General features: G+C 42.9%; 1 protein-coding gene across 19 annotated transcripts in view; it reads right to left on the minus strand.

Moving 5' to 3' along the window:
• The window catches only part of LOC149911539 (RANBP2-like and GRIP domain-containing protein 8), a 48,418-nt gene that overhangs the window by 5,188 nt on the left and 28,493 nt on the right, over nucleotides 1-14,737 (minus strand). For 16 of the 19 annotated variants that reach the window (XR_016463215.1, XR_016463216.1, XR_016463214.1 and 13 more), the window contains 6 exons: nucleotides 13,880-14,067; nucleotides 13,102-13,239; nucleotides 12,869-13,015; nucleotides 12,177-12,362; nucleotides 12,013-12,096; nucleotides 11,386-11,524 (listed from right to left, as the gene is read on the minus strand). Coding sequence is in view for 12 of the 19 variants with exons in the window: in XM_090133707.1 (XP_089989833.1) it covers nucleotides 11,386-11,524; nucleotides 12,013-12,096; nucleotides 12,177-12,362; nucleotides 12,869-13,015; nucleotides 13,102-13,239; nucleotides 13,880-13,918 (733 nt within the window). In the remaining 7 variants the exon portion in view is untranslated. Of the gene's footprint in view, nucleotides 1-184; nucleotides 326-11,385; nucleotides 11,525-12,012; nucleotides 12,097-12,176; nucleotides 12,363-12,868; nucleotides 13,016-13,101; nucleotides 13,240-13,879; nucleotides 14,068-14,737 lie in introns of all 19 variants that reach the window. The other 3 variants (XR_016463213.1, XR_016463217.1, XM_090133713.1) reach the window with 2 other exon arrangements.

Genomic DNA, 14,737 nt, shown 5'->3' on the forward strand with positions numbered 1-14,737 from the left:
CTGTGGTTTTGTAAGATTTACAGACTACACCTCACTGATGTGCATAAGCAAACTGTGCACTAGGTACAGTTGTATCCTTAAATTCATCTGTCACTGGGCTGACAAATTACCCACCGCCTCTAAGTGGAATGCCTATAGAATACAAAAACCTTTCAAGTAATGACATTGTTGTATGTTTCATTACCTGCTGCCTTGTGAAGTAATAGCAGATAAGAAGGAAAAGACTCAGAATGCTTAATGAATTATCTTCAACTCCAGTATATTTATGGGACTATCTTGTAAATCAAAATATTCCAAGCTCCTAAGTTAACAAAATAATACGTTCCTGAGAAAGAGGAATTTTCTCATTAGAAACTTCAAAATAAGAAGAACCTTCATTCAACAAACACTGCTCAGATTTCTGTTCTCTCTATATGGTTTAATAGCCAGAATAACAGGTGCAACATTGCAATTTCTATGTTGGTATGTGCTTCTCTATAGCAGTGATGCACATATGCAGGGGTGCTGTACTGGGGCAGGCAGGGACAAGGTTGCTGTTCCCACGGCAGCCACACGGCGCTGTGCTTTGCACTTGCTGCCAGAGCAGCACTGGTATCACAGCCATGTTTTGGCTCCTGCCAAGAGTGCTGGCACAGCATCAACTCTGCAGCCCCTGAGCCAGCAGGCTGGGCGTGGGCAAGAGGAGGGGGAAGGACATCAGCAGGGCACTGATCTAAACTGATTGAAGGGATATCGCATACCATACGATGCCACACACAGCATGAGGAGCTGGGGAAGGGCCACAACATGTACTGAGGCCTTGCTTTCCAAGGGGTGGCCAAACACTGCTTACTACTGAGAGAAGCTGTGGATTTCCCATCCCTGGGGGTCTCCAAGGCCAGGCTGGATGGCACCCTGGGCAAGCTGATCTAGTGGCTGGCAACCCTGCTGGCAGCAGTGGAGCTGGAACCAGGTGGACTTTGAGGTCCCTTCCAACCCAGGCCATTCTATGATGAGCAGAGGATAATTGTTTTCTCTCCTTGTATGGCCTTTGTTTGGTGTTTTTCTTTTTCCTCCTTTTCCTTTAAATTGTCCTTATCTCAACCTATGAGCATTTCGTTCATTTATTTTCCAACCACATTTTCTCTCCCCGTCTTCCTTTGAGGGGCAGTAACAGCATGGTGTGGTGGTGTTCTGTTGACAGCTGCTGTGAAACCACCACTTGATGAACATTTCCCCAACATAAAATGCAAATGCCCTTAACTATAAACATAGAAACATCATTACTGAAAACATCACCGTGATGTATTTAGTGCTGTGATGCAACAGTGCTTCTCAATTTGATCTCTCCAAAATACAATACAAAACCTCAGGAGAGCTGATGGATGGCAAAATAAAGTTACTTCTTCCTTTCAAATGAGACACCTGCTCTAACTGACTCAGCTTGAGCAGAGGGGCCTCACTAGATGAACTCTCAAGGTCTTTCCAAACAAAGTAATTCTGCAGATTTTCTCAAAAAGTGGGACCAGAAAGTGATTCAACATTATTGCAAAGCTTCCTGGGAATTTGCATCATTTGCTTTTTTGGTGATTAATAAAAAGGTATCCTCCCTGCCAGGTGTGATTTTTTTACCGCACATTTACAGTGATTTCCTTCAGCAGTGCTGGTAAGCAGGTCCAGCTACTGACCTCTGCATTTAGAGCTCAGTGCACACTGCTTAGAGGTCTGAAGGTTCTTCTCTGAAATGCTCAGGTACTTCCGTGTTTACTCAAAAGGGGCAAAGCCTTTCATGGACTCCAGATTAGAAGACTTCTGTATCAGTACAGATGCTGTAATTGACATGTAGTTTGTATTTTCTCTAGAGACAGCTTTCAGAAAAGTTCTTGCTACAGCCCTAAGTTTCCTCATTGCTTTTTTTTCTGAGGCAATGAGCTAGAAATTAAAAAAAAAAATTCAAACAGCCAAACTAGCCAAAAAGAAACCCCCTCAAAATACTAAGTGTAAATTAATAAAAGCATAGGTAGCCAGCAGAGTGGATAAATTTGAAACTAACACTTAGAGTGAAATGCAAAAGTTGTTTTTGACAAGTTCTGAGTTTTTTATTTCCCTACTTCCTATGTAAGCTTCTCCTGGTAGGACTGCTGGTCCTACTTGGAAACCTACTCAAACTTTTTGTACTTGAAAAGCTCACACAAACTATCACCTGAATGCTGTCTGGCAATGCTGCACACTTTGAAGTAAAGGTGAGGAGGAGGAAAAAGTAATCTGTAATGTCTACAAGTTCTCTTCCATGCCATTGACAAGCAGCTTAGTACTGGTATTCAGAAGGCTCTGTGCTCTCTTTTGATCCATTATAGTAACACATGCATCAAAAGAACTATACAGAGAATAAAAACAACACACTTCTGCACCAAAAGACCTTCAGGTTATCAGATGTTATTTAAAAAAAACCAAAACACTGTTTTGAAATGTGCAAATGATAGTGCTGAGCAAGTGTCCAGCTCACCTTTACTACACAGACAAATGCAAAGAGGTGACTATGTTTACAAAAGGTTATACTGCTCTTTCACTCTTAGACTCTCCACAGAACGTTAATGGAGTGACATTGTTCTTAAGGTAAATTTTGTTACAGATGGTACTTATTAGAATTTATTCACAAGTTCTTTGCCCCTCGATTAAAGACCAATTAGTGTAAATTTCTTTCCTGTAGCTTTCTCTCACTGTTGTATTTGCTTGATTTCTAAAATCCAGTAAGTCACAGGATAACAAGGATAAAGAAAAAAATACACACCTACTTGAGATTCTTTAATCTCAAGAATCAAGCCTTCGATCTTTTTTTCCCTTTCAGGTCTCAATTTCATGGCATCTTTACTCAAATGCCAACTACTGAAGTTTCCTAATGAAATGTTCACTTACTGCACCTTCTAGCAGCACATTACCCAGCTCAGAACATGCTACCTTTTCAAAACTGATCCAAAAGTCCTATTTCAACTTGTAAATATCTCAAAAGCTCTTTCACCCTTTCTTCCTTGCTTACAATAACAATCCCAAGATTAATCACCAGAGATGCACTACTTTTCGTCTTTCACATTTCTGCTTTTTAAAAATGCATTCATCTCCTAAGCTTTTTAAAAAACGCTTCATCATTCTTGAGTGAAATACGTTTTACCTCTCTAGACACTTAAACCAGCCTAAGTTTTCAGATTTTTAAAGAATTATTATTTATCATTATAGCAGTAGAAGTTTTAACTGACTATTTATCCCTTCTATTCCTCAGTCCCCAGTTCCTGCTTTTAAGTGTCAGGAAAAAAAAAAAAAAACACCACTTGTTATTAGAACAACTGGTGCATAACAACCCTGGAAGCTTGCTCTTACAAAATTAGTACCGAACTACAATGCTTTAAAACTAAATGCTGTTTAAAATTATTTCTACGGAATTTTTTTTTGAAGTTTCCAACACAGTTCTCGTCTTTGTGCAAAAAAACCCCCAAACATATATATATATATATTTATATTTATATTTATTTCATGGACACAGTGACACTTGGAGACAGAATTTCACATTTTTGCATGATCTTTAGATAAACAAGCATGGCTGTATGCTAACTGTTAGTTTTTGTTAGTCTCTGTTCAAATAACATTATTAAGGTGTCAGGGCATTAAGAATGACATACAGGTAACAGATTTCTTCAATTCAACTTCTCATGCCCACTACTAATATGTTTTAGTACAATACCTGTTGAAATGAGTCTTCAAATAATGTTTTTCTGTCAGATGGGCTCTAGGGAGACAAGAAGGGCAGTAAGGTGACAAAGTTGAAGGGACAGGCTACTTGGGGAGATTGCAAGGAAGTTGCTAAGGTATGCAGGGAGGAAGTTAGGACGGCAAAAGTCCAACTTGAACTCAGACTGGCCACCACAGTAAGAGAGTAAGAAATCCTCTTATAAATATATCAATGGTAAGAGAAGGACCAAGGAGAATTTCCATCCTTTACTTGATGCAGCGGGGAATGTGAGCACTGAGGATAAGCAGAAGTCTGAGGTCCTCAACGCCTTCTTTACACCTGCCTTTAAAAGGCAGATCAGTTATCATCAGGGCACTTTGTGCCCCGATCCCGAAGTCTGGGATGCTACGCAGAATACACCCCTGGTGATTCAGGTGGAGACAGTCAGAGAGCTCCTCCTCCATCTGGACTGTCACAAGCCCATGGGACCGGATGGGCTCCATCCTAGGGCGCTGAGGGAGCTGGTGAGGGTGATTGCTGAGCCACTCTCCACTATCTACCAGTGCACCTGGTTAACTGGACAGGTACCAGTACTTCTTGTGATTCCCATCTACAAGAAGGGCTGTAAGGAGGATCTGGGGAACTACAAGCCAGTCCCCAGTCACGGGAAAGTTATGGAGCAAATCATCTTGGGTGAGATCTCATGGTATGTGCGTGGCATCCAGGGGATCAGGCCCAACCAGCACAGGTTCATGAAAGGCAGGTCGTCCTTGTCAAACCTCATCTCCTTCTATGACTGGGTGACCAGCCTGGTAGATGAGGGAAAGGCTATTTATTGATGTAGTCTGCCTAGACTTCAGCAAAGCCTTTTCCATGGTCTCCCACAGTATTCTCCTGGGGAAACTGGCTGCCCATGGCCTGGACAGGTATAGCCTTCTTTGGCTAAGGAACTGCTAGAGGGCTGCACCCAAAGGGTAGTGGTTAATGGAGCTAAATCCAGCTGGCAACTCCAGGGGGCGGTACTGGGGCCCATCTTGTTTGATATCTTTACTGATGACCTAGATGAAGGGATTGAGTGTACTCTCAGTATGTTTGCAGATGACTCCAAGTTGGGAGGTGGTGCTGACCTGCCTGAAGGCAGAGAGGCACTTCACAGGGATCTAGATAAGCTGGATCGCTGGGCTGAGGTTCAACAAGGCCAAGTGCCAGGTCCTGCACTTTGGCCACAACAACCCCATGCAGTGCTATAGGCTTGGGGCTGAGCAGCTGGATGACTGTGAAGAGGAAGGGACCTGGGAGTACTGGTTGATGTCCGGCTGAACAGGAGCCAACAGTGTGCCCAGGTGGCCAAGAGGGCCAACAGCATCCTGGCCTGCATTAGAAATAGTGTGGCCAGCAGCGGGGAGGGAATCATCCCCCTGTACTCAGCTCTGGTGAGGCTGCATCTCAAGTACTGTGTCCAGTTTTGGGCCCTTCACTACAAAAAAGACACTGAGGCCTCAATGTCCAAAGAAGGGCAACAGAACTGATGAGGGGTCTGAAGCACAAATCTTATGTGGAGCGGCTCAGGGAGCTGGGATTGTTTAGTCCGGAGAAGAGGCGGCTCAGAGGAGACCTTACTGCACTCTACAATTTCCTGAAGGGAGGTTGTGATGATGAGGAGGGGTTTGGCCTCTTCTCCCAGGTGACAAACAGGACCCAAGAACGGCCACAAGTTGTACTGGAGGAGGTTTAGGTTAGACCTCTCTGAGGTTTTTCTCAGAGTGGTCAGGCACTGGAATGGCTGCCCAGGGAGGTGGTGGAGTTGCTGTCCCTGGCAGTGTTCAAGGGGCATCTGGATGAGGAGCTACAAGATGAGATTTAGTGCTTGTGGTGACAATGGTGATGGGAGGATGGTTGGACTAGATGATCTTGTAGGTCATTTCCAACCTTGTGATTCTATAATTCTATGCATCTACCAATTCAAACAATAATTAATTCCTTCCTTCTTCACAGATCTTAACAACTTGGTTTCCTCTTCCTCTCAACACTCTCTCTTCATCCAGATGCTAGCAAGTCCTCTTGGATGCTTTCAACTGCTCAGCAAAATGAAAAATCAGGGAAATTGTTCTCTACTCTGGGAGAGTTCCAAAGCTTTTTGACCAGGGGTAAAACTTGGGTACCTCACATTATTTTTTTCCAACTGTTGGAACTATCTTTTTTTATGTGCACATTACATATTTTCACATTTATCAACAGTTCTTGGAGATCCTAGAGAAAAAAACCAAAGGACATTCTTCCTTATTTCTCCTATTGCTTGGCTACTACTTTGTGTTCCTCCATGACAGTGACACTACTAGCTTATTCATTATTGCTTCTATTTTTAAAATAAGGAATATGCATTTTTTTTTCCATGCAATTCCTTGAAAATTAGTAAAGGACAAACCTCAAGCTTTTGAGAGGTCTGAACTGGTCATGAAAAGCATCCAGAAGCTCAGAGGCTTATCCAAAGCTAATCTGAAAATTTCCAAATGTCTTTGCTCTAGAGAGAGGCACAGAAACCCGTTGGATCAGGACTCCCATCACTAACTGGGCTTGCCTCTCTCACTCTGCTCCCTCACCAAACATCCAGGACTGGTTTTTACCATGTCCTTGCTGAAGAGCACACAAGATACGCAAGCACACTGTTCTCCCTAGGAAAAACATGGCTCCTAGGCATCTACACTGCAAACCTATAACAGATGTTTAAGTCTTATAGGAATCAGAACAACTTAAAACGTATGCCTGAGGCCCCTGTTTAGCAGTAACGGCTTGCTGAATTTGGGCTCACAATATGATTCCAACTTGTCACCTTCCTGCCTTCCAACTGCCTTCACTGTGCCTTGAAGCTAAGATCCAATGCCTTAATGCCCTTATGTAACGGCATCTACTTCATAAAACACAGAGGAAGGAGCGTCTCAGTAACATACATCACACACCAGCCAGGCTGGTAAAGATAGGTAACTCTTCTGTGACAGCTTCATTGGAACGTTATTGTATTAGCCTTGGTATCACCTCGGTCTTCACTGGTGGCCAGGATTCTAGTCTTTTTCATGTCCCTAAGTCTTGCACCCCCATACCTCTATGTGGGGACCAAGGAGGTAAATCCCTCCCCACTGTAAGGGTTGAGCAAGTCCGAGAGTGCCTCCTTAGACTGAATGAGTATAAGTCTATGGGGCCAGATGGCGTGCATCCCAGGGTCCTGAAGGAGCTGGCTGAGGTGGTTGCTGAGCCGCTCTCCATCATATTTGAGAAGTCGTGGCTGTCAGGTGAGGTCCCGGACGATTGGAGGAAGGGTCACGTCACTCCCATTTACAAGAAGGGGAGCAGGGAGGACCCGGGTAACTACAGGCCGGTGAGTCTCACCTCCGTGCCTGGGAAGATTATGGAACAGATCCTCCTGGACAATATGCTTGATCACATAAAGAACGAGCACGTGATCCTAGATAGCCAGCATGGCTTCACCAGGGGAAGGTCATGCTTAACTAATCTTGTGGCCTTCTATGATGGAGTGACGGCATTGGTGGACGAAGGGAAGGCAACTGATGTCATTTACCTGGACCTGAGCAAGGCCTTTGACATGGTCCCCCATCACATCCTCATCTCCAAACTGGAGGGAAGTGGATTTGACGGGTGGACAACTAGATGGATAAGCAATTGGTTGAAAGGCCGCAGACAGAGGGTGGTGGTCAATGGCTCTATGTCCAGGTGGAGGCCGGTAACGAGCGGTGTCCCTCAAGGGTCTGTCTTGGGACCGGTGCTCTTTAACATCTTTATTAATGACATCGATGAGGGAATGGAGTGCACCCTCAGCAAGTTTGCTGATGACACCAAGCTGAGTGGTGCAGTCGATACGGTGGAGGGAATGGAGGCCATTCAGAGGGACCTTGACAGGCTGGAAAGCTGGGCTCGGGTGAACCTAATGAGGTTCAATAAGGCAAAGTGCAAGGTTTTGCACTTGGGCCGGAAGAACCCCAGGCACCTGTACAGGCTGGGGGGAGTTGTCCTTGAGAGCAGCTCGGCAGAGAAAGACCTAGGGGTCCTGGTAGATGAGAAACTTAACATGAGCCAGCAGTGCGCTCTGGCAGCCCGGAAAGCAAATGGGATCCTGGGCTCCATCAGGAGAGGGGTGGTCAGCAGGGATAGGGAGGTGATTGTCCCTCTCTACTCTGCTCTTGTGAGGCCCCATCTGGAGTACTGTGTTCAGGTGTGGAGCCCTCAGTACAAAAAAGACATGGAGATTTTGGAAAGGGTCCAGAGGAGGGCCACGAAGATGATCAGGGGGCTGGAGCACCTCCCCTATGAGGACAGGCTGAGGGAGTTGGGTTTGTTCAGCCTGGAGAAGAGAAGGTTGCGGGGCGACCTCATTGCAGCCTTTCAATATCTGAAGGGAACTTACTCCCAGGAGGGGAGTAAACTCTTCATAAGGGCTGATAATAGCAGGACACGGGGAAATGGTTTTAAGTTAAAAGAGGGAAGATTTAGGTTGGATGTTAGGGGGAAGTTTTTTACTAGGAGGGTGGTTAGATCCTGGAACAGGCTGCCCAGGGATGTTGTGGATGCCCCGTCCTTGGAGGTGTTCAAGACCAGGTTGGACGAGGCTCTGGGCAACCTGATCTAGTAAAGGTGTATGTTTGGTGGCCCTGCTAGGCAGGGGGGTTGGAACTACATGATCCTTGAGGTCCCCTCCAACCCAGGTCATTCTGTGATTCTGTGATCTGTGATCACCCGGAACTCATTCCATTCACTGCTTTGAGGGGTCAGAGCCTAAACTCTTCTAAAAGACCACATATCATCATGAAATCAGGTACACCTGATACAACCACACCACTAAGGCTCCTTTGCTAAACTTCAGTGGTTCCCAATGCTTGCTTAAAAAATAAAATCCAGCGAGAATATCAAGCGCCAACACTTTCCTCAGTATCCCAGCATCCCTGCCTTGTCCATCTCTGGCCAGCAGGACTAAATTCAAAGCAGCGCATACCACAATTCCACACAGGTAGCCTGAAGCTATGTTTAATCTTGCAGATCAGAGCTCAATAAACATTGGATTGGCACAAGTCACTCACACAGAACAGGGGCTCTGCTATCACCAGTACCTGCTATACATCAAGAAGGAATGTGCTGAGGAAAATGAACACAGCAGCATACAACATAGAGTTCCTCATGACTGTCAGCACTGAAAGCAAAGCAGGCTGAAGAAAAACCTCAGGTAAATCCATAGAGAACAGCAAAGCAGGGAGGACAAAGAACATGGACTGATCCTGAACCGAACACATTAGAGAACAAGAGCCTTGAGAGGACTAGTTGGTTACACAGATAAACAATACGCACACCTGAAATGGTGATTTCTTCTGAAGACTCTAGGGTGTTCCTCATAAAGAAAAAAGATAATACATTAAAAAAATCAGGATGGATATAATCTGAAAATTTTTTTCAACTGACCTGGCATCCTGGGGCAAACTGAAGACAAGACAGGACACCAATACAGAAAAAAAAAGAACTAACAGCATAGGGGGGTGCCACAGAGAAACTGGAAAGTGACCAAATCTCTGCTCAGGTAGAAACCATTGTGTGAAGTAGACAGCTTTTGCCAATGAGGAGCACAGTGGGAGGATGAGGATGAGGAAGGATGCCATCTGTAGCACAGACATTCACACCAGTGGCATAGAGTAGCGCAGAGCTACAATTTCAAAGTGATTGTAAGGTTTTATTTAACAATTCTGTGTGGGATGAGCTCAAACAAACTGCAAGTGACTGATTAATCAATGCATCTCAGTGACCTCAAAACCTGATTGTCTTGGAAAAAATAAACAGAACACGCCATCTCAAATAGCATATAATCAATCTACAGAATTTAATCCAGCAGGCAGTCCTGTGACCAAATTTTGTGCTGGCAGCAAACTCTTCTTATGACCATTAGGAACATTCCCAGTTACAGAGCTACCACAACTTGGGCAGAAAATATACAGACCCACCTGGGAGAATAGAAAATAAAGAAGCAACTTACCCTCCCCTTATCCAACTCCACTCTCACATTTAGAAGTGAAACTACAACTTTAAATGCCAGGAAAAAATGAGGGAAAAAAAAAAATCATCTGGTATTTTCCAGGCAAACACCAAGATCATAGAATCACAGAATGTCCCAAGTTGTACGGCATCCACAAGGATCATCAAGTCCAACCTCGTGCTCCAGGAAGGACCACCCAAACACAAACGGTCTTTAAGCTGCAGCAGCTCAGGACCAGGCCCACAGCCCTGGGGAGCCTGCTCCACAACCACTGGTATCAGATGCAGCAAGCACAGGGAGCAGGCAGGTAGGCACAGCAAAGCAGCAAGCAAAGACCAATCTCTGAGAGGGGGCCTGCTTACAGAAGTAAACCTGGGGCCAACTACAGAAAGCCCTCTGGAAGGCCCAGAAAGGCTCTGGGGTAGCTGTTAGCTCATCAGCAATAATAACATCATCAGATGGTGGATCGTCTGATGGCGCAGTCACAGCTTTGGACAGAAATTGAGCAAAACATGAAGACTGAATTACTCGAGAACAACAGCAACATTAACCCCACAATGCCCTTATTACTGAGCTAATTAATTCCCAGGTAGTTAGAAACAGATTTGGAGTCTACGCACTTTCTCCTTGCCCACAGAAAAAAAAATAGTCCAAGTTACAGAATGGCGGGGCAGAAATTATAGGCTGTAATGTAACAAGCTCCAATCTCCACGCATAATTACGTCTTATACTATTGCCTTTGAAATTCAAGGCTCAGATCAGGAACAAGCCTGCATCTTCATACTGTCACAAGGGTCAGTTATATCCTCACATCAAACAATACAGGATTACGGAGAAGAGCCAAAGAGGTGTCGTCTACAGAAGCGGAGAAGTAAAATTCAGGCAGGACTGAGAAAAAAAAAAGCTGTTTGCAGCAACGCGTACTACTGAATAACTTTGAGTGTTTGAAATTACAGAAGACGTTGAATAGCAACTGAAGAGGACTTGTTTCAAATCACTCATGGGAGATCTGTGCTTTTTACTAACTAATCTCAACCTATTACCATGGTAGCTGTTAGTGAAACAACTTCTGCTCAAGAAGTCATCTTTTAGTTCCATGCTCCTGAGATCACCGGAATACTGCTCTCAGTCTTTGAAATTTAACAGACAATTATATAAATATTATAAATATTATAAATATTATATATTTATTATGTATATAATAATCCTGAACAACAGATAGTAGCACACTAGGTTGACTTTGCGAGTTAGGATTCTTACAGGAGCAACAGTTTTCATCACTTCCTTCGTTTTGGCATACAGAACAGCTAAAGAAAAAGCAGTTCTCAAGTAATTCTGATGCTTGGAGCATCCGCTTCTTCAAGTTTAAAGGAAAATCTTTGAAGAGATGCTTTTGTATTAGTTTTGCTTGGATTCTGAAAGGCAACATGCTAGGAGGCAGTGGGTTCTTTTCTCACCGAACAGATGTTACAGTCCCACTGACCTTCCTTTTTAGCAAAGCCAGATCCAAATTTCCCTCGTGCAGTATTATGTTTGGCTTTGAAACTTGCAGTACATTCAGTGAATGGGGAGCCACGTGTTTCCCACATAGCTGGATCTGGGCTCTGGCATGAAACATAATTCTTTGCAGTTGTTTGGAAGAGCAACAACTTACCTGTTAAGGGAGCTTCATGAAGATTTTGTGCTCTCTGAGAACTATCTGACATAGCATCTGTTCCATAGCTTTTAGCAGACCACCAATGAGATGATACACTCACACCGGAGTTATTACATTTCATTTCCTGAATGTCATTCTGTTAAAGACAGTGTTTCAATTAAGAGAATGTAAAGGTATTCCATAGGTATTTGAAGAAAACCTAAGGAATGATCCCTACTCTCTTGCTGTTTAAAAGCATGTTTAAAGGTCTGACGAAAAAAATCAAGAGTTAACTGCTGGAATAATTCAAGATCTGCCCGTCCTGTACAGAACTCTGAGACTGTTCTCCAAAGCTAGAAAAAGCCCAGAACCAAGAGGACGATAGCCAAGCTGATGAAAGCGGGACTCTTTCTTGTTCACACAGTCCTTAGAAAGGCTCCCTCCGCATCTCTGAGTCCCCAGTCAGAGTTTATAGGCAACAAGTTTTACTCTCGCACTCAATTTCAGCAGATGTTCAGAGCAGATGTTTTCATGAGTCGTGCACTAATCCAGAAAGAATGTCTGTCCAATGCTTGGATCACCAAGTACCTACCATAAAAAAAAAATCAACTGTTCTGCATTGAATATAGTGACAAAGTTATTTACCTTTAAAGCCTCCACTTGCTGACAGAGCATCTGAAGTAAAGACTGGGCATCTTCTGCCCACTGTGGGAGAGTTTTAGGAGAAAACTGAAAAAAAAAAAGAATGTACTGAACTTTGAGTTGTTATTCAAACGTAACGCTTCCCTGAAATCATATGGCTCATGTACCTTGTAGCTGTCAGTTGGTGAGAACAATAACTTCTTAGGAAATGGAATGGAATGTTTTACTCCTGAACCTGCAGCTTGAGAGATCTTTCTGGAGGAAAGATCCCCCTCTTCCTTCTCTTCAAATTCTCCAAGCTCCTGCATCACTGCATTCAGCATTTCTGTTAGAGTTTCAATAGACACTGGCAGCTAGAAAATTAATTGAAATGCAAGTCATGATTGCAATCCTTCCTCAGAGCAAGAGGCTACATTCTGAACTCTGGTAGAACAGCTCACAAGGCTTTCATTACAAAAAGACAGAAATGTCGTTAAGTTTTGTTCCTTGCTTTTTTTTTTTTTTTTTTTTTTTCCTTCCCAGCAAAGCGCAACCTCTGTTAAAATTAATGTAAGTGGACAATTCACACAAGCCTTAATTCTACTTGGAAACTATCAACCACAGTAAGAAGATAGTGGGAAAAAGCTATTTGTTTACATAAAAATTGCCATTTGCAGGAGTCAAAACATTGCATGTTCTCGTGTTGTTAGAGAAGTTTCCCAGAATATATCAACCCACTGGAGTTAGGCAAGTTATTTGTCTGGGGGAACAAGTAAGTTTTCACTTGCCTTAAAGCAAAGGCTGCAAATGGTTTCAATTTGAAACTGTAAGCGACACCACTGCATCTCTCCAAACAAGATGTTGAGCAAGAATTACTTACTTTGTCAGCTACTGACAGAGCTGAGGAGAACTCATCAATGATCTTCGTTAGGTAGTGCTTTCTTTTAAGAAGATAGGTTTTGTGTTCTCCTTGTTCTTCTGGCAAAACATCACCATTCACAATCTCCTCTGCCTTTCTTTGGCAAAGCTAAGCAACAGCATTTGGATTAATAAGAATCAGTTGGAATGCAAGTAACGAAAAAGCATTTGGGGTAATGCAGGTTAGGGACCAACCTTGGCAAGATTCCAGTATGAAATCACATTCTTGATAGCTTCAAATGCTAGGAAGGCATCATCAGTTTTGCTTTCAACTGCATCCAGCACTGCAAATGCTATTCGTGCCTCTTCTTCATAGGCTGCAACCTGAAAGACCTACAACCAAAGCCAAAGACAAGTCATACCTAACATATGCGTGAATACTTGGAACAGCTAGTGCATGCCAACATCCAGGAAGTAATCAGGTATTACTCATCTTCCTCTAAGACAAGAAAATACTTTTTCAACAAAGTTGGTGCTAAGGGAGTTCAGTGTTGTCCAAGCAGATACAGGTTCACATCTAAGAAAAGTTCTCAGAAAATATTTTTCCCCCTTTATCAGATGCATTCTAATACTACCAAGTCTCACTGTTAGCACAATGCAAAAAAAAAAAAAAAAAAAAAAAATCCAACTACTACTACAATAAATAAATAAATAAATAAAACAAAAACCCCAATGTAAATGTGTCTTATTTTCAGCTGGGAACTGTTATCTTCAGCGTGTCTGGTATGATGCGATGTTTTGGTTCTAGGAGAAAAGCAATGTTGAGAACACACCAATGCTTATAGTTCCTGCTAAGCATGTTGTACAGAACCAAGCCATTCTCAGCAAATAATCCAAGCAGCTGGGAGGGAACAGAATTAGGACAGCTGACTTAAACTGGCCAAAGGGGTGTTCCGTGCAGGATGACATCATGCTTAGCCATCTTCCAGGTTAAACCACAACCATAAGCTTGTATAAAGACATATAACCTTACTCCAATCTTAGATTGGTCAATCTGCACCTGAATGTCCATATTATGGAAACATTTGAAGAGAGGATCAGTTGGTTCAGGAATATTTTTGTTCTTTTTATCGTTTCCAAACTAATCAGGATTTTCTTCCAGTAGTAGACACTTCTTCCAATGTATTCCTTCTGATCACAGAAAATTTTCAGGCTGGTGCCCTGTTGAAAAGAAATAGAAACTACCTCAACAAATTCAAATCAAGTCTTACTAACACTTATTCTTTCCTGGTGTAGTTGTTTTCTTGAAAAATTCAAGAATTGTTCTCTGACACTTGTGATAAATTTCAGGAGGTCTCTCTCTAGAGTTATTTGAAGTAACATAAAGACAGAAAACAACACTACAGTTCACTGTAATGTGAAGAGGTAGTGAGGGAGAGTGTACCTGATAGGTTGACTAGAGAAACTAACTTACCCGACAAAGTTAACAGCAGTTCTCAATAGTACCTTCTCATCTGATTTTGTTTATTTTGTGTGTTCAATTTACACAAGGAGAGAAAAAATGGACTGTACACCTTTAAAAATAATCTTAGCTTGTTATATTTTGCAGGCTTCTTGCCCAGTGTATAATTAAGGCGGGCCGAAGGCTTGCAGTGCTTGCAGAGAACTTAATCCATGCTGTGCAAGAAACTTCAGTTTTGTCTCTCATTCTGGTCTGAGTATCAAAGGAAACAGTCCTCAGTTAGTATTTTCTCTTTTTCTTCTATTCACGTGACTTGTTTGACTAAAACAAATAGCTAGTAGGTTCTAAACTAGCTCTAGTTTAGAAATGCTGTACGTGAAACATTAAGCCCATTTACAGAAAGCTTGTATGCAGTAGGTCTCAAACCCC

This window comes from Phasianus colchicus, unplaced genomic scaffold (genome assembly GCF_987193195.1).
Source record: "Phasianus colchicus unplaced genomic scaffold, bPhaCol1.hap1.1 HAP1_SCAFFOLD_93, whole genome shotgun sequence".
Lineage (NCBI taxonomy): Eukaryota > Metazoa > Chordata > Aves > Galliformes > Phasianidae > Phasianus > Phasianus colchicus.